The following is an 18359-nucleotide window of genomic DNA, read 5'->3' as shown; positions in this document are numbered from 1 at the left end:
CACACGGTCCCTACCCACACCCCAGTGTTTTCCCTCTTCCTTAACCTGGATATCTGCTTTCTTAGAGTCCGATTATTGTGCGTTGGTAGCAATGTGACACAAGACTGAGAAGTTTATCTTTTCAGAAGCACTCTACATTTGTCTAATAAGCTTTCAAATTCGAATCCTGCAGGTATTACAATAGTAACCTGGGTGTGTATTTATCCTTTGTTTTTCTGGAGGCTGCTTTTCTACCCTTCTGTAGCCATTTGTATAGCACGATTCGTAACCCTGCCATGTCTGCTTGTTTAAATGCAATTCCGAATTATTCTCATCCACATGATGGCTGAGCACTCTAAATCTGCTATCTGCAATATTGGTAGAAGTTGGGAGGTCAAGCCCTTCTAAGTAGAGAGCACATAATTACTTATCCCTTCTGCCTCTTCCAGCCTCCCCTTCCCACCCTGCTCTCCTGTGGGGGTGATTTTATGCCTGGAGCAGATTGGGGAGCTCTCCCTGTGAGGTAAAGTCACCAGGAACAATGAGGGCTCTGGTTGTCAAGACAACCACTAAATTACTGCCTTCTTCCCTCCTTTGTGTCCTGCCTCTCTTCCTGGTGCTCCAGCTCTCAGGGTTTCACTCCCTGTCCCTGCCCTTTCCCCTCCACCAGACTCAATTTTCTTCTGAATGGGTGGCCACTTTAATTACCTTCCCCTTCTCCGCTGGGCCCCGTCCCTGCCCTCACCCTGGGTGCTGAGAACAGCAGGGCCAGGATGACTACCTGGGGACTGAGAATGAGCCGGGCTTGCTGTTCACACACGGGGACAGTTCTGATCCTGCCATCTCTGCACGAAAGGTTTCATTGTCCTGTCTGTGGAGGCCAGTTTATGGAGAGATTCTGAAATGCAGTTTCCATGCTCCACATAAGCCCGTAGGGTCTCTCCCAGCTCTCTCAATCACTTAGTACCAAGTGATTCACTATTCCGATATTTATTTCCCTGGGCCGGCCAGAAGAGAAGTTTACAGCAGGGAAGCTAAGGCATAAAATGCAGAGCTCAGCCTCCTGCTGTGAAGTAGGTCCTTGAAGCTGGTACAAGTTTTCCAGAGTCTAAATGAGTCTTTTTTTTCTTTGTCACATGCATAAACACACATCACTGGCAAAAATGTCTTATTTCTCTCATGTGATCTTGATGATAATCTTCTAAGAAGGTAAGGCAAGAGGTAGCCTGATTTTGCAAAGAAAGGGGCCAGAAGTTAGAGTTCACTCAACTTTTAAGTGATTAGGCTAGGCTCAAACCTGTGTCAGCCCTGATGTGATTTTCTTGGAGCTGGATGACAGTGCATTGACAGCAATATGGTATGGCGCTGAAAGAAAAAAAAGGCTGACCTGCAAGTCTTCAAAGGCACCCTGGATTGACTAACAAACTTTCAGATTGGAATCCTATAGGTGTCGTGACACTTAAAGCTGGAATAAATTGTAGTCAGTCTTTTTTTTTTTTTTTTTTTTTTTGACAGGCAGAGTGGACAAGACAGAGAGAAAGGTCTTCCTTTGCCGTTGGTTCACCTTCCAATGGCCGCCGCGGCCAGTGCGCTGCGGCCTGCGCACCGCGCTGATCCGATGACAGGAGCCAGGTGCTTCTCCTGGTCTCCCATGGGGTGCAGGGCCCAAGCACTTGGGCCATCCTCCACTGCACTCCCTGGCCACAGCAGAGAGCTGGCCTGGAAGAGGGGCAACCGGGACAGAATCCGGCGCCCCAACCGGGACTAGAAGCCGGTGTGCCGGCGCCGCAAGGCGGAGGATTAGCCTAGTGAGCCGCGGCGCCGGCCTGTAGTCAGTTTTAACAATACCAGGAACACCGAGTGTCTCCCTTTCATTCTATGCATTAGAAAAGTAGCCTGATGTTTGCCTTGGGTCTCCTATGTATTTGCTTTTTGCCCAGTCGCCTCTTTCCTTTCTGGCTGGTGTCAGATAATGGGTTGGAATCCATAGCTGCTGCCCCATCCATCAGAGACACTTCCCAGAATGTAAGTGTGACTCACAGGCTTCGTAACCCCACTTTGCTTCTGTTTGACTTTCAGTCTCCTCGGTCCTGGAGGCCTGTTTTCCAGGAAAACTGATAAAAACATAGGCTTCTGGCAGCTCTCTCTCTTCTCTAGGATTTATAGTGTGCCAGATATGAAGCATGGTTGACCACTGACCCATTCCATTGCCTTCCACCTCTCTTCCCTTCCTGAGGAATGCGTGGCCAAGTGTGGCTTGTCCATTCCATTCTAGATCAGCTGACATACACCCAGCACACTCCTTGCAACATCCACTCTACAGCCAGTGTACTGGCCCACAGTTCAATTTTATTATTAGCCTAAGTCTTTCAGTAGAACTCTATATGTATTTTGGAGAAGGGACCAAGCAGTCAGTTAAGGAGGCCTGTGGAAGGCTAGTAGAGGAGATGACATCAGAGGTGGGATTTAAAGAATAAGGAGAATTGACAGTAGACATTGAGAAATGGAGCATGCAAGAACAGTGAAGTAATGAGGCATATTTGTGTTGCTCACAGAAGTTGAGATTGATAGGCGGGAAGAGTGGCCGAAGGTAACACTCATGAGTTTATTGGGAGCCAACTCGTGCCAAGCCGTGTTACTCCCGTAGGAAGCGATTTACAAAATGTAAGTAGATAATAACAGCAAATTTGTACTTTAGAAAACTCACTCGTATAGTACTGGGGAAGATTAATTTAAGGATGCATATGTGGAGTCATGGAGACAAATTCGGAAGGAGTTGTGTTGATAGAGGTGAAGGTGATGAGGCCCTCAACTAAATGTAGCTGGCGTTGTAGCCTAGTAGGTTAAGCCTCCACCTGCAATGCCAGCATCCCATATGGGTGCCGGTTTGAGACCTGGCTGCTCTACTTCTGATACAGCTCCTTGCTAATGTGCCTGAGAAAGTAGCGGAAGATGGCCCAAGTGCTTGAGCCCTTGAACCCACGTGGGCTCCAGGCTTCAGCCTGGCCCAGGCCCGGCCATTGTGGCCATTTGGAGAATGAACCAGCAGATAGAAACTCTCTCTGTCTCTGTCTCTCTCTCTCTGTGTGTGTGTGTGTGTGTGTGTGTGTCTCCTCCTCTCTCTCTAACTTTGCCTTTCAAGTAAAATAAAATAAATCTTAAAGAAGTTTATTACTGTAGGAAGGATAAAGGAGTGATGGAGTCATGAGACACTGAGTAGCCAGATCAAGTGGGTTTCATAACTGTTTACATGACCATGGGTGCTGGGTAGGGGTCAGGGAAAAGGAGTAGTCAAGAGTGAGTCACAGCTTTCTACCTTGTGGACTGAGAACCACAGCTAACAGGATGATAGAGTACCCTTCTTAGCCCAAGAGAACAAGTGTATCTGAGTTGCACTCAAAAATCTGTTGTTCCTAATTAAATCAATAGATTATCTACTTTGATTTGTATAAAAATAAGGGATGGCACCTAAAGAAGCATTCACTATAGCTCTAATAATTTTGAGACTTTTTGATAGAAAACTTAAGGCTCATTTTTTCATCTTATCTTCTGTCTTGGAGCTCTATATTTGGAAGAAAATGGAAATTTTGGAATGGATAGCTAACTGAACAGCTGGTACCAAGGGAAAGTTTTAAAATTTTCCATGACATGGCATCTGATAACCTAAATGGGGTGAGCTCCATGACTCAGGCAGAGCACAACTTGAGAATCATAGGGAGAATATACTTGGTAGAAGATTCATCAACCCAGTGAAGAGGATGAAGTTGAAAAAAGAACATTCAAAGAAAGACTGAATATTTTGGAAAACAACTTATATATTAGAATTCAGAGGAGAATATAACAGAGAATGGGTCAAAAATATTACTTTTCTTACATGATGTGATAATAAACTAACTTAAAATTTTAGCACCATAAGTTGTCAATGAGAGTTTTGAAATAGGATTAGATAAATATTTGGTGGTTTATTGTGTGGATGGTGTCATTATGGTAAATGCAAAAGCTGACATCAAAATGAATTAAGTCAGACTCCTGCCTTCAGCACCTTCCAATCTATTCTTTTGGCAGTTAAAAAAGCTCAACCAGAATGTGTTGAGTACATGAATAAACAGTTGAATACATGATTCCAGCGAGGAAGAAGAAAAATCAGCCATAAATAAAACCAGAGTAGTACACGGAGCTCAGATTCTAGGTGAACACATGAAAAAATAGAGAGAAGGGACACAAACTGGGTTTGGCAAAAAGAGTAGCAATGGAACTGATAAGAATGGTGTCTGGTAAGGAGGAGCATGGGAGGGGGAATGGAGCAGTGAGGGAAGTGTGATTGTCTTCTTGGAACTGTACCTACTAAAATCTAAAGTCTGTTCTCTTTATATTAATAAAAAAGTTTTTTTTAACTTAGAGCTAAAGTTCTAGATAAGTAATAGAGGGAAATACTTTTTTAAGAAAATTTAAAAACAAAAAATACAGGTAAAGTGTGTAGAACAGATGCCATAGTATTAACTGGCTTCATTGAGAGAGCATTCATTCATTTAACAACAAATGTATGCATCTGTTATTTGCTAATATATTTAATTTGTTTCGTTTGTTGAGGAAAATGGCCTAACAATAAAAATTGAACAAACATGGTTAAAATAGAATTGAAGACTAAAACAGGAATGAAAATAATGAGAGGATTTAACCTCTTGAAGTTCACGTACCTGACTAGATGAATTCTATTCCTTGAAACTGATAAGAACTTATATTTACCTTTGAAGACCCACAGTCATTAGGAAGCATAACCATATGGAGATGGGTTGAAGATGGGCAAATACCTTGCCTTTTCAAAAGTGGATAAGGTTGTTAATGGCCCTGACATGTATCTCTGGAAATACAGAAGCAGATTTTGAAACTGTTTGTGAACACTCAAGAGGGGAAATAACAGTGAGCCTTAGAAACCAGTATGGCATTAATAGGACTATCTGCTGCCTCACCAGTGTGGTTTATGAGATCATTAAATGAAAGGAATTCAGTGGCAGTCACATGGTATATGAATTTCAACAAACTTTTGCAGGTATATCCATGTAGACAACATAGGTTTAAGTGGCCTGAACCATAGGACTTATAAGTGATTCATGGCTAGTTGAGTGTCCTTAGCCAAGGAGAATTAATAAATTGATTTCAACCTGAAGGGGAATTTCTAGAACATTGTTTTTGATCTTATTCTTTTCCATTTTTTCATCAGTTAATTTGCAGGTAACTCTTAATCTTAAAGGACTAATAATTAATACTCTAACAGTCAAAGTTCAAAAATTTGGAAATCTAACACCAACAAAATGGAATTTGAAATAACATAAACTAGAATTTGGATTGTGTGTGTGTGCGTGTGCATGTGCGTGCGCTTCAGGTGGTTAGCCTGTTGGTTAAGATGGCTGTGCATTGGAGTATCTGGGTTCAGTTACTGTTTCTCACTCCTAACTCCAGCTTCTTGCCAAGGCAGACCCTGGGAGGCAGTGATGACGGCTTCAGTAATTGGATTTCTAACGATTTCATGGGAGACCCGGATTATGTTCCCAGCTTTGACCTCAGCTTGTCCTGTGCATGGTATACATCTGGAGAGGAAACCAGAATAGGTGTTCTCTCTCTCGCTTGCTCTCTCTCTCACTGTGTCTCTGCTTTTCAGATAAATTAAAAAAAAAAAAAAAATCCTGTTCTTTAAAAAAATGGATAAGGCAAAGGCAAGAGACAGATAAGTCTGGTGTCTCACTTGAGTGGCAGGGGTCCAAGTATTTTGGCCATCTTCTTCTGCCTTTCCAGGTGCATTAGCAGGAAGCTGGATCAGAAGTTTAGCACCTGGGCTTGAACTGACATTCTGATATGAAATGCTGGCATTGAAAGCTGCAGCTTAATCCACTGTACCATAGCACCAGCCCCAGGTGGTTTTTTGTTTGTTTTGTTTTGTTTTGTTTTTAATACAAAAAATACAAAAGAGCAGGACAGGGCCTAGGAGACAGAGGGGCAGGTGATTCAAAAAAAAAAAAAAATGTGAACTTACAGTTCTAATTGACTTGCAAACTCAATATAAGTCAGTGCTTTTTGTGTGCATGCCAAAAAGATGACAGTCTTGGACTATATTATCAAGAGTATAGTATCTAGACTGAGAAAGGCACTAATCCCCTGCACACTGTGCTGGTCAGATCACACCTTGGGACTGTGAGGTTCTGGGCACTCCATTTTAAAAGAGAATAAGGAAGCAGCACACACCCAGAGGAGGGTGCCACATGGCAAATGGCTCATTTCTCTCCTTTGTTCTTCAGTCCTTTTTTGAGTGTCTTCTGGATACAAGTTTTGAGGTTGGCTGAAGCAATGAGAAATAATTGTACAACAGACTTAGGTGAGAAATAATCGTTGAATTTAAAAGCGAAAAATGTTTTCTATTGGAAAAGATTTGACCTAGTTTCTGATAACTACAGAGGGTAGACCAGGACCAACAACTAGGATTTACAACGGGACAGGTTTGGGTTTCTAGTGTTTAAGAAGCATTTCTAATGAATTAAAATCATCCATTTTGGGAATTAAGCAATTTTCCCAAGGTCACATTGGTAATTGGTAGAACTAAGATAAAATCTCAGGTCTCTGGATTCACAGGCTTAAAGCATTGTTTACGTCTTGATATTACAGAGGGTTTTTCTGCTTTGGAAAAAGACTGGATAAGATAACCTCTGAGTGCCTTTCCAACTCTCAAGGTGTTTGTCCCTATAAAAGCCACACTGCTTTTTGGTTCTTGCTATTCTCATGTGTGGCACTGGTTAGATTGGAAAAAAAAAAAAAAAAAAAAAAAACCTTCTAAGGTTCAACAATGATTTCTTATAGTTCCTCCCTTAAGGAACATTCAGTTTTTGTTGCATGTTAATTTTGTATTTGTAACTTCTGTATTAACAATCAAAAACAAAAGCTGATTGTTAGCATATATCTAAGTACCAAACATAGATTCTTAAATTGAGGTGTATGGGCACTTTTAAATCTTCCCCTTGAAGCACATGTTTCAAAGGTATGGCTCAAAACTACAGGAAGAAATTGGGCACACTTGGTGAGCCATTTCAGGCTTCACAATAGGGATTGGGAGAAAGAAGGTGGGGTTTCTTACCCTCAGAGCTCATTTCCTCCTCATTCTTCTCCAACACAGGGCAGGAAAGGATGGTGACCTAGACACACAGAGGGCAGCAATGTTGAACTTTCTCAGGCACAGCTGAGTAACCGGGGCCTGGCTAGTGACAGGACTGAGAGGCTAGAGCTGAGAGTTGACAGGGAATCCAACGGTCTATACACACAACAAGAGGGCATGACCGGAAAACAGAGGCCTGGGAAAGCAATCAGAGGAAAGACAAGTGTTACTTTTATCAGGTGTGAAACTAGCAAAAACAACTTGTTTAATGGGAAATTCGCTGAATCCACACCACCACCCCCAAGCCCTTCTTTCTGCTCCACGTTATAGATTAGGACACTGATTGGATGAACCACTTGTTCATAGAAATGTGATCAAGGGTGTAAAATACAATGTTCATGATTTACGCCATTGTAAATGCTTTGCAGAGTGCTTGGATGGATGGAGGTGGACACTGACTCCAGGAAACTAAAAAAGATGTCTGGGGCTTTATCCTTACTTTGCTTGGAACTCCTAATTCTTTGCACTTTTATCAGTGTGTTTCAAACTTTTTTGAAACTTCAAACCAAAGTAAGAAATACGTTTTCTACTGCAGCCTACCACAAACACATACACATACACAGACCTGAGCATGATATATATATACATATATACATATGAAACAAAGTGTTTCAAAACACAAGATGCGCTTTACATTTTCTATTTTAATTTATTTCCTTTTAGATTTGTTTAAATGTCACAAATGACAAAGCAGGTTATATCACCTCTAATGTATCCCACTCACAATTTGAAAAAATATTGTGCCGTAACAACCAGTTTTTAAGTGACTATGAAAGTCAGTAGCCTGATGCATTATGTACAAAAGACCCTCAGTTTCAAGCAGTGATTCTTACCTAAAACAATTTTGTCCTTAGGGATGTGTGGCCATGTCTTGGGGCATTTTTGATTATCATGGCCTCTAGTGTTGGGGGGCCAGGGCTGCTGCTGAACATTATTGCACAGCACAGGGCAGCCCCACAATAGTCTGGACCATCAGCAGCACCTACTGGGTACCCACTGGAAAGCCCTGCACTGAGGGTAATAAAATAAATCAGTACTTGTGATCCACTGTGGGTCTGTCTGGAATGGTAGAAGCATTAACCTGGTCTTCCTTTCTCACTTTTTCATTGGACTGTGTTTACTCTGTTAAGATGAGGTTGGAGCATAATGCCCTTGGGTTTATTACAGAAACGCAGCTCAATGGAAAAAGAGACCGGAAGGAATGGACTGGTTACTTTTTTTAGTCTAGACCAGACCAGGCATTTTTGTTACAGTATTGTCACTGCTCTTATGAAGAGTTTCTGCTTTATGATTTCACTATCCTTCTCCGTCTATCTTCCCTGTTAAGTACTATTGACATAGGGTGCTTCTTCTCTTGGGCCATGGCAACTCTCTGAGAAAAGAAGTGAAGGGAATTCAGCTAACTGGATTAGACATGGTCCCTAAAGCCCTCTCTCCTGCCTTGTGAGAGTTGACTCTGCTATTTGGGTAGGGAGTGACCTTCTGTTAACCTTGAGGTGCCATCTTAAGCCATAGTATTAAACTGTCTCCTTTTTAGCCAGTGCTCCATTCCTCCATCTGTGGCTATTTCAGACCAGATCCCCTTGAACATGGCATACACATGCATTCCCTGTGTAATAACAAGCCGTAATCACAGCCACCCTCCGTCCATACCCGGCATCTGGAAAGCTCTTGAAGGGCTCAGTGTCTGTCTGTTGTTTATTTGTCATTTTATTGGCTATTTCTGGGCCCCTGGGCTTAGTAGGCGTCCATGCGCTCTGAATCATTGAGAGATGTCTTGTAGAACAGACCTGGTTTGGGTTTTTGTTCCCCTTTTCTATCTTTAGGACAGAGGTAGGATGGTTGAAAGAGACCTCTCTAAATCAAATATCAGACCTGGAATAGTGATGAAAATAAAGCCGGTGCTATTTGAGGCTCTTCTCTACCCTATTTATTTTAGCATATTTACCTCATGCATCTTGTATTACATAAACAATAGTATTTGTATTTAGTAAATGATTTATTATTTTTATAATAAACAGTGGGAAGGATGTGGGTGTGTGTCTGAAATTTTAGATTTCTGTTGTCCTAATAGTAAGTAGTACCAGTAGATTCCAGAAACTGATGCTGGAAAAACTCCCATGATACACTGGACTCCAGACACATCAATTCCATTCCTTTGGCTTCAGGAGAGCCATAGGCACACAGGTCACTTTTTAACTTTCCCACCTCTGTCAAGAAGACAAGGAGACATGTGGAATAGATAGTCAAGGATGGTTGGTGGGGATAGGTCTTGTCAGAGAGCTACTAAAGTTAGATAAGTTAGATAAAGGAGTGGTGGTGTGTATAGAGAAGGGTAGTAGAATAAGAAAAGGCAGAGAGGGATGAAGAGAGAGATTATTAGATGAAGAAGTCCTTACCTTCCTTAGTGCCATCAAAGACCTGTCGGCATTTGCTTCTGTCTAGGTGTTAGGCAAGGCAAACTGCACCATGTTCCTGAATCTGGCCATCCCCAGCTCAAGAAATGTGTTGTATGTGATAATAAAACAAGTCTTAGAAGTCAGCTCACAAATTGTAGAGATCCAGGAAGGGCAGTTGTTTAGTGGTGGGAGTAGTGGTAGTGATTGTCTTGGTTTGGGCTTTATTTCTTCCTTCCAGATTGGAGTGCTCATTGTTCAAGATAAGACACCAGATCTCAGCAGTTCTGTGAACAAAAATGTATTGCACTTAGTCTCTATACAAGCTGCCTGGAGCTGGGAGAGCTCCTGGTGAAAGTCTCTGTTTTCTGGGGGGAGGAAGGAAGCAGTGCCTGAGCATTGTACCTCAGGAAGCATGTGGTCTGCATCCTTTACCTTAAGGGTGTGGAAGAGTAAGGAAAGTGGACATTGTGCAGCTCCTAGCAAATAGATACTGCTTCCTAAGAACTTGTCCCATCTTGTGAACCTGAAGTTTGTCTCATTGCTGCCAGTTCGCACACATGCTGTTCCTTGCATTCCTGGTACTGGCTTCTAGGGCCTCCTCTTGACTCGCTCCGTGCCTCGGGTTTCTGTGCCTGCAACATCTTCGTTTTGTTAGCACTTCATCCTTTCCCTGAAGGTTTCAGCCTTTTTTTGTCAGATAAGTTTCCTTCTTAACTCCCAAGGATTTCTTTTCCTCATTGACTTACCCTCATCATCAGGTGCTATTTTTACCTTTCCTATTTTGATTCTTCCCAACATACTCATTTAGAGTTTAATAAGATGTTGTAGATTTGTATACATTTATAAATTCATGCACCCAATGTATGTACATGGGACCTAAGTCCCTGGGGATGAGAACAAGCCCATCCTTACCTTGATGCAGTGTGAGGGCCTGTCCCTACTGGATAGATTGGTGTTGTTTCCGAGTGGACAGACTTCTCTCTGGTAGGACATAACTGAACTGGGGCAGAAGCACCCGGATTTGCTGTTGGGCAGGATGCTTCGTCTAGGAAGGATTGTGTAGGTGCTAAGATGGCTTTCAAGAGATTGAACCCCAAACAGTATTGGCTCCAGAGCACAGAAATAAGGGCACAGCGGCTTCTCATATGCAGATATGAGTGAGAACCTGAGCCTGAACTAATTCCAGATGAACATGTCTTGTGCTGGGATTCTCCAGACTTGTTGGAGAACTTGAAGATGTAGACCTTGCCTCTGTCCCTCAGCTCACATAGATGAGACGCTGGCACACATTGCTCACCTCAGCAAAAAGGTGCAGAAGTGTACGTGGCTAGAGTTGAAGCAGGGAGACTCTGGGTCACTTGATCCCTGGCAGAGAACCCGAGCGGGTCATTGCAGCCACCTCCCGCTGGTGACCCTCTTCTATAAACAGGAGCAGGAATTCTGCTACTGGATCCCTCATCAGGCGGCTTAGGCTTGCTGAATGAAAAGCCCTGTGAAAAGGAGATGCGGCCCTAATAATAACAAACACGATCGTGATGGCTATTTTGAGCCAGCAAGGCTTTGTGCCGCTCTTGATCTCCATCGCTGTCTGCCATTCTTGCCCTGCTGTTACCTTTCAGGCTTCCTATTCTTAGAATCATTTGTGAGCCCTGGACTTGGGGGATTCAGCCCCCAGAACCGGAATGCCCAGCTTGAGTGGAATGCAGACTGTCTGGCAGAGTGGAGGTTAAATAAAGTTTGCCTTGGCAGCCCCTCTGCTCTTGGATAGGCTGCAAGGAACTCAGCTATAGGAGCAATCGCATGAACCGCCATGTGGTGCCATACAAACAGGGCCTTCTGTGCAGAGGACAGGTGGCCCATGGTCCATCTGTGGCCACTGCAGCCGTGCCAGTTGCAGAACAAGGGGCCTCGACAGTCTTGAGACCCAGCTAGTGACCATATCACTCTGACAAGATGCAAGCACAAATAAAGAATAATATGAAACACCTTCTGGGGTTTTCTACTCCAGTTTTGGCATATCTGTCCCCTCAGAGCTATTAACTCATTTTGTAAAAAGCAAGGCAGATTTTCATTTTAATAAGAAACACAAATGTTTCTTGATCACCAAGACATTGTTGGAAATTTCATGAAGTACAAGACGCAGAACTCTCATTACACTATAATTGAGTTGAAGAAATAAAGCCGTAAGCACATGAGCAGTCTTCCATATTCCAAAGTCAAATATGACCTGGCTTCCAAACCTGGGCTGTAGGTCTGAGTGCCAGAGGCGCTCCACGGAAAAGGAGGGCACTTCCCGTGGGGCCGGCCAGCAGGGATTGTATGGAGGAGGTGGGATTTAAACAGGGCTTGCCAGAGCACAGACTTGAGCTGCTGGAGGGAAGAGGGCCTTGTCAGTGAGATAACCATGACAAAGGACAGGTGGAGCACGTCCTCAAGGCCAGTCATGGGGACCGGAAGACCAACTGGATATGGCTGCGGTGGTGAGGGAGAGAAACTTGCGTTTAAAAAAGAAAAACCTACAAGGGCCATCTGTCCACATTGCTAAGAGGATTGTGATGCTGGCAGAAAGCTGGAAAGATATATACCTACAGCTTTGTCCAGAGACCACGGCCCTTCTAGTGTCTGTTCTGCAGAACCCCCAGTGAATCATGGCTCACAGTGGACACTCAGTAAGTAATGCTGTGATGATTGTTCTCGTTTGCAGATTCTGGCATCCCATGAGTCTGTGCTGGCTTTCTTTGCCTAGTTCTAATTACACACATGATTCATGCTGTTGGGGTCTCATCAGGCCACTATAGCAAAATACCCAAAACTGGGTGGCATAAACAATAGAAATATATTTCTCACAGTTCTGAAGGCTGGAAAATCCAAGATCCAGGTGCTAGCAGATTTGGTGTCTGGTTGGTTTATAGATGGTACAGTCACCCTGTCCTCAATGGCAAGAAGAGGTGAGGGGTCTCTCTTGGGCCTGTTTAATCCCACTCGAGAGGGCTCTGCCACCATGACCTCTAGTCACCTCCCTAGTCACTTCCCCAGCTCCTGCTCTCGTCACCTTGGGGGTTAGAATTTCAACATAGGAATCTGGGCCTGGGGACCTGAACATACACAGTCCATTGCCTTGGGGCCCCCTTTCCTTCAGATTTATCTGAGCTTTCTTCTCGCTCCTACCACAGGTGGCTGGAGGTGCAGGTCACTAACCTAACATGTCCTCAGCGCTGGGTGCAGTACCTCCGCCTTCTTCGGGAGTCCATCTGGCCAGGTGGAGTGTTGCCCAAGTCTCCCCGGCCTGTAAGGACCCAGGAGCAGAAGGTGGCTACTGAGAGTCAAGCTTTGCAGAGCCTGATGGAGGTCCTGCCAGGTAATTAAGTGGGCTGATGAGACTGACTATACTGATAGCTCTTCCCTCCCATCCTGTGTTGCCACGGTTACCCCCATTCTTCCCCACTGATGAAAGGACCATGCACTTCTCTAGGTTCAAAACCTGTTAACTCACCATTTCTCTGGCAAACAGGAAAATGATAAGGACCGCAATTCCTTTTTTTAAAATTTATTTATTTATTGGCCAGCGCCGCGGCTCACTAGACTAATCCTCCGCCTTGCGGCACCGGCACACCGGGTTCTAGTCCCGGTCGGGGTGCCGGATTCTGTCCCGGTTGCCCCTCTTCCAGGCCAGCTCTCTGCTGTGGCCAGGGAGTGCAGTGGATGATGGCCCAAGTGCTTGGGCCCTGCACCCCATGGGAGACCAGAATAAGTACCTGGCTTCTGCCATCGGATCAGCGCGGTGCGCCGGCCGCAGCGCGCTGACCGCGGTGGTCATTGGAGGGTGAACCAATGGCAAAGGAAGACCTTTCTCTCTCCCTCTCTCTCTCAATGTCCACTCTGCCTGTTAAAAAAAAAATTATTTATTTATTAAAAAGGCAGAGTGACAAAAGGGGAAAGATAGAGCAAGCAAGAGAGGTATCTTTCACCTACTGATTCATTCCCCAAATGCCCACAAGAGCCAAGGCTGGGCCAAGCCAAAGCCAATAGCCAGGAATCTCATCCAGGTCTCCCATGTGGGTGGCAGACCTAAGTACTCAGGCCATCCTCCTCTGCCTTCACAGGCACATTAGCAGGGAGCTGATTGGAAGCAAAGCAACTGGGACTGAAACTTGTGCTCCTGTATAGGGTGCTGGCTTTGCAAGTGGAAGCCTAACTGGCAGGACCATAATGCCAGCTCCAGGGCTGTGATCCCTTGATCCCTCACTCAAGTGATGCCAAGGGAATGCAAAGGATTGCTGTGGCCATACCCTACCTGTTAGAGGAGAATCTGACAGATCTGGGGGAGCTGCCTCTGGGGGCAGGTCTCAACCATCCCCACCCGGTGAAGACTTCAGGCTCTGCCAGCTCACGGTGTTCTGGTACCAGGGAATAGCGTGGCATGTCCTGCAGAAGCTGAGACATGATAAATTTGAACCTTTGAGCAAGGCAGATGGTCCTTCACACTGGTGGGCACAGCCTGAGAATGAGAACATTCTTTGCTTTGCTTTGTGTTGTTGAGGGGAGAGGCAGTTTGCTGCCCAGTATGGTAGCCAGGGGATAGCAGTGGGCTCAGCTGTGGACACTCAGTCGTGGTGACCCTTATTCCCTCTCCCTCCTCGACTCTGCCTGCACGTTAGTGGCAGATTACAAAGTTATACCTTGAGACCCATGTTTCCCTAGACTCCTAACTTAAGAAACGCTTTGCTTTGCTTTCCTCTGTTTCATTGAAAAGTCTCCTCTGTTTATGCACTTTGAAGGTTTGTGCAAATCTAGCAGCGATCCTGGGGAGACAGTCTCCTTAGATGAAGAGACTTCAGTGGTAACACAAGCATTTCATCTGTTTTTCCTCATCAGATTTTGTGGTAGAAATCCTGGGGGTGAACAAATGCCGGCTGAGTTGGATTCTGGTCTTGGAGTCCCTGCAGCAACCCCTCATCAACAGGTAAGCTGAGAAACTTGTCCCCAACATCAGCATACCTAAAGGCATCTCTGGTCTCAGAGGTCTTCGGGGCTGTAAGTGACAAGCCCACATTCAGAAGAATAGGGTTGTCATTGGTACTTGCTCCAGACTGCAGAGTCTGGTGTCCAGGGCCACACACACGAAGTTAAACCTGCCAGGCTTTGGAGCTGGGTGTCATGTGGTAGTGAGCTGTTGGACCAGCCGTGATTGGTATTTGGAAGAACTCAATACAGGAGCCTACATGAGCTGCTGAAAATGCTATTAGCATCCAATTGTTCAGTGTGCTTCTCCAATATCTGCCAGCCCCTGTGAACACTGTGGGAGCACGGCCTGGCCTATGGAGTACAGGCCATGTAATGATTTTCAGCATAGGCTCCTGGCCTCATAGCAAAGCCATGATTCATGTTGGCATCAGGAGTGGTAGGCCGGGTAGTGAAGCTTGAATTTGATAAAAGGACCAGAACTGCTGGGTGTGGACTCTTAGATCTCACCCCCTGAGTGGAATGCTCTTGTAAAGTGTTGGTTGCTCACACACTCCTCTCTGAAACTCAGCCTCAGCATGTCTGCCACTCCTCCAGGGTCCTGGCTTTACCTTGTTGCCTGGAAGATGGCCTACACTCTGTGATGACTTCATTATGAGAAACAGCAATAGTCAGAGTTCCCTAGTAATCTGACATCACAGGGATTTTCCTTCACAGTTTTTTAAGAGCAGTGCTGACTGCTAATATGCTAAAGTAATTATGGAAAGAGAAATGGAATTTTATAAGCTCCAATTGTAAGTATTGCTCATCTTTATTAATGCCATAGCCCTTATTAATAAGTTCAAAAAGCATTTATTTTGTGGCAGAAGTTTCATCAAGCTGTTGAAGTTTAGGATATCATTAATGAGGACAAGAAATTGAGTGTCATCAACAGAATCGTGTTTGAGCCAGACCCTTCTCTAAGTTATTTTGTCCATTTATTTCAGGCATTTGATTTACTGCCTTGGGGACATCATCCTGGAGTTCTTGGACCTCAGTACCTCTGTTGAGGAGTCTGCCACAGCCACCCCTGCCTCAAATACCCCAGGCATCCCCAAGAAGATGGGGGTACCTCCATAGCCATAGACGAATCACAAAGACCAAGGAAGGAGTCACCGAGCCACCCAGAGACCAGTCAGGAAGCCTGTGCCCTCCAGAACTAGGTTACAGCTCAGAAGGCTTGAGGTCGCAGTGGCTGAATTCCCCTCCAGCTCTGCTCCATTTGTAGTGGGCAGTGAGAGATGTACTTACCAATTGCATGCATATCCGTTTCCATAGCTTTTTTTGTGGTGTATGGATTGTTACTGGTGGATAGATCCTGGCTCCTTTGGAAAAGGAAACTGTGAGGTAGAGGAATGAGCCCCCTTTGCCCTCCTTTCTAATATTATTTGCCAAAAGGCTGGCCCCATGCACACATGTGCCTAATCCGCCAACACACAAGCTGTGGATAGGGCAGGAAAAAAACTATAGCCAGATTTCCGTGGAAGAGAAAGTAATCTTTTGAGTTCTCTGTTCCCACCTGGAAACTGCAGATTTATCCAGGCCACTCTTGAAAGGCAGACCCCCGGGCCCTCTCTGGATTCCCAGCAATCCCAGCAGAAGAGGGAGGGAGGAGATTTCTCAGCGACGTTTTCTCACTGAGGATTTTCCAAGACATCGACCTGGTGGAGGATGTCATGAAGGCTGCTTTTCTGAGTGGCTACACTTTTCCTGTCCAGAAGTCTTCAAAACAGACTGCCAAAGCTTCTGGTAAATCCACCCCACCCTTCACACCCTTTCCTGCAAGGGAGTTGCACCACAGATTTTATTTATTAGCTTTCCTTCCAACCCCCTGCCCAAAGCAGTTGGAGTTCTGAATTTGAGGCCCTCCTTCTGTCTTCAACAGAATCTCATGGCAAGTTACAAATGCAGCCGCAGTGTTTCCAGGGACAAGAGGAAGCACTTGCTCCGCAGCCGAGGATGCCCAAAGAGTAGGTAGCACAGAGGACGGAGGGGTCTCCCTTAACAAGTCTCTGACAGGAAACTGCAGGGAAGAGCTGCTGCTGCCTGCTCCTTCAGGGTCTAATTAGTCTTTAAGACACCAGCGATGCAGGCAGAGGTGTTCTGCCGGCTACAGTCTCTTAGAAGGAGGGAACAATTCGGCAGGCTTGCTGGTGCAAAGGAGGCAGGCAGAGGTGTTCTGCTGGCTACAGTGTCCCTTAGAAGGAGGGAACAATTCGGCAGGCTTGCTGGTGCAAAGGAGGCAGGCAGAGGTGTTCTGCCGGCTACCGTGTCCCTTAGAAGGAGGGAACAATTTGGCAGGCTTGCTGGTGCAAAGGAGGCAGGCAGAAAGTCACAGGACAGTGCTGCTCACTAAGCACATCAGAATGGCTGGCAAGGGGGCTTCAAGGCTGTTGCTGGACCACTTGGCTGACCCCTCAGCCCTGTAGCTCCTGGGGCGCCTCCCAGCCCCCCGCTTCTACCGAACTCAGATCCTCCCACTTGGAGGAGGGCCCCAGAGTTAGATTGATGAAAATGGGGTAGAGCTTTAAGAACAAACCCCGGGTTTCTCTTAAGACTCTGAAATAGGTGACAAGCATACAATTAAAATGGTTTATAGGAAAAGTTGTGAAATCTTTTCCCTTTTTCTTCTCTATGGAAGTGTTTTGTGTGTGTGTGTGTGTGTGTGTGTTTCAGGGTGGGGGGTGTTTCTTTTTGTTTTGTTTTCTATAAATTGTGTTCTGATGTAATTGGGTAGCTTAGATGTGCTGTTCTTACTGAAAGGCAAAGAAATGAATGAGGTAATGTCTCATGGTTCCTTCTAGGCTTGAAAGTTGATTCTTACCAACTTTCGGTTGTTTTCACTTTATGGTTCCAAGGCTCTGGAAGCGTCTCCCACCGTAGATGGTCACAGGCAGAGGTAACTTGGCATCTGTACCTTCAGTGAATGGCTGCAGGGGTGTGGAGTCCCTATGGGACATATTCAAGTTGATCCTTCAGCAGGGGTCATTCTCTTCTCGGTAGGTGGAGGTGACGTGGGTAGCCCTGCTTTCTGGTACCCTTCTCCCCACCCTTTCTTCATGTGTACTTAGCTGCCTGTGTTGCTTGGAATCTGTTAGGATCCTGGCTCCGATGTGGCACAAAGTCAGAAAGTCAGTAACCTGACACACCATGAAATCCCTGTGACTATACATTCTTAGGAATCTTTTGACACTTCTGCCTGAAGGGCTTTCTTATGTTCATGTTATGCAAGAGACCCCACCTCCACTCTACCTGCCCCCAAAAGATAAGCTATCCTCAGACTCTCCTTCTACCCAGGAGGGAAACAGTGGGTATCACCAAGGAAACAATCAAAACCCATCTAGCTTTGAGAAGATCTCGCCAGGTTTGCATGGCAGGTTCAGACAAGAAGAGAGAATAGCATTTGGGAGAGAGCCACAGGTATCAGGAAAAGGTACTCCCACCTGGGAAATGACGCGTGCAAGGAAGAATTGGTTCTGCACTAGCCCCAGAATTTTTCTTTTTCTCCATTCGCTCTTATCCAGATTTTCTTCATTTACATCAGAATGCTAATGTTCCAAATAAGACTAAAGCCCTATTCCCTCATCCTGATAAAACTCTATCAAAAAGGAGAGAGGCATGCTGTGTTCTTTCTGTCTCGTGCTAAATGTGCTCTTTCCCATTGCATGTTTGGACTTCAAGAAACTACATGTATCCCATCACGTGTAACCCACATTTTTATTTTACATTTGTAGGATTCGACTTAACCAAAGCTAAGAGGAAAAAATACCTTCTGAAAT

General features: G+C 45.1%; 1 protein-coding gene across 3 annotated transcripts in view; it reads left to right on the top strand.

Annotated features, from left to right (window-relative positions):
• The window catches only part of SNX19 (sorting nexin 19), a 42515-nt gene extending 25331 nt beyond the window's left edge, over positions 1–17184 (top strand). Inside the window, exons 9-11 of one of the 3 annotated variants that reach the window (XM_002708838.5) lie at positions 12753–12937; positions 14455–14542; positions 15528–17184. In XM_002708838.5, coding sequence (XP_002708884.2) covers positions 12753–12937; positions 14455–14542; positions 15528–15660 — 406 coding nt within the window. In that variant the 3' untranslated portion in view covers positions 15661–17184. Of the gene's footprint in view, positions 1–2534; positions 12727–12752; positions 12938–14454; positions 14543–15527 lie in introns of those variants that run through there. The other 2 variants (XM_051847741.2, XM_070048342.1) reach the window with 2 other exon arrangements.
• The last annotated feature ends 1175 nt before the right edge of the window (positions 17185–18359 follow it).

This window comes from Oryctolagus cuniculus, chromosome 1 (genome assembly GCF_964237555.1).
Source record: "Oryctolagus cuniculus chromosome 1, mOryCun1.1, whole genome shotgun sequence".
NCBI lineage: Eukaryota > Metazoa > Chordata > Mammalia > Lagomorpha > Leporidae > Oryctolagus > Oryctolagus cuniculus.
Note: the sequence above shows the minus strand (reverse complement) of the source record. Positions and strands in the feature narration are given on the sequence as shown.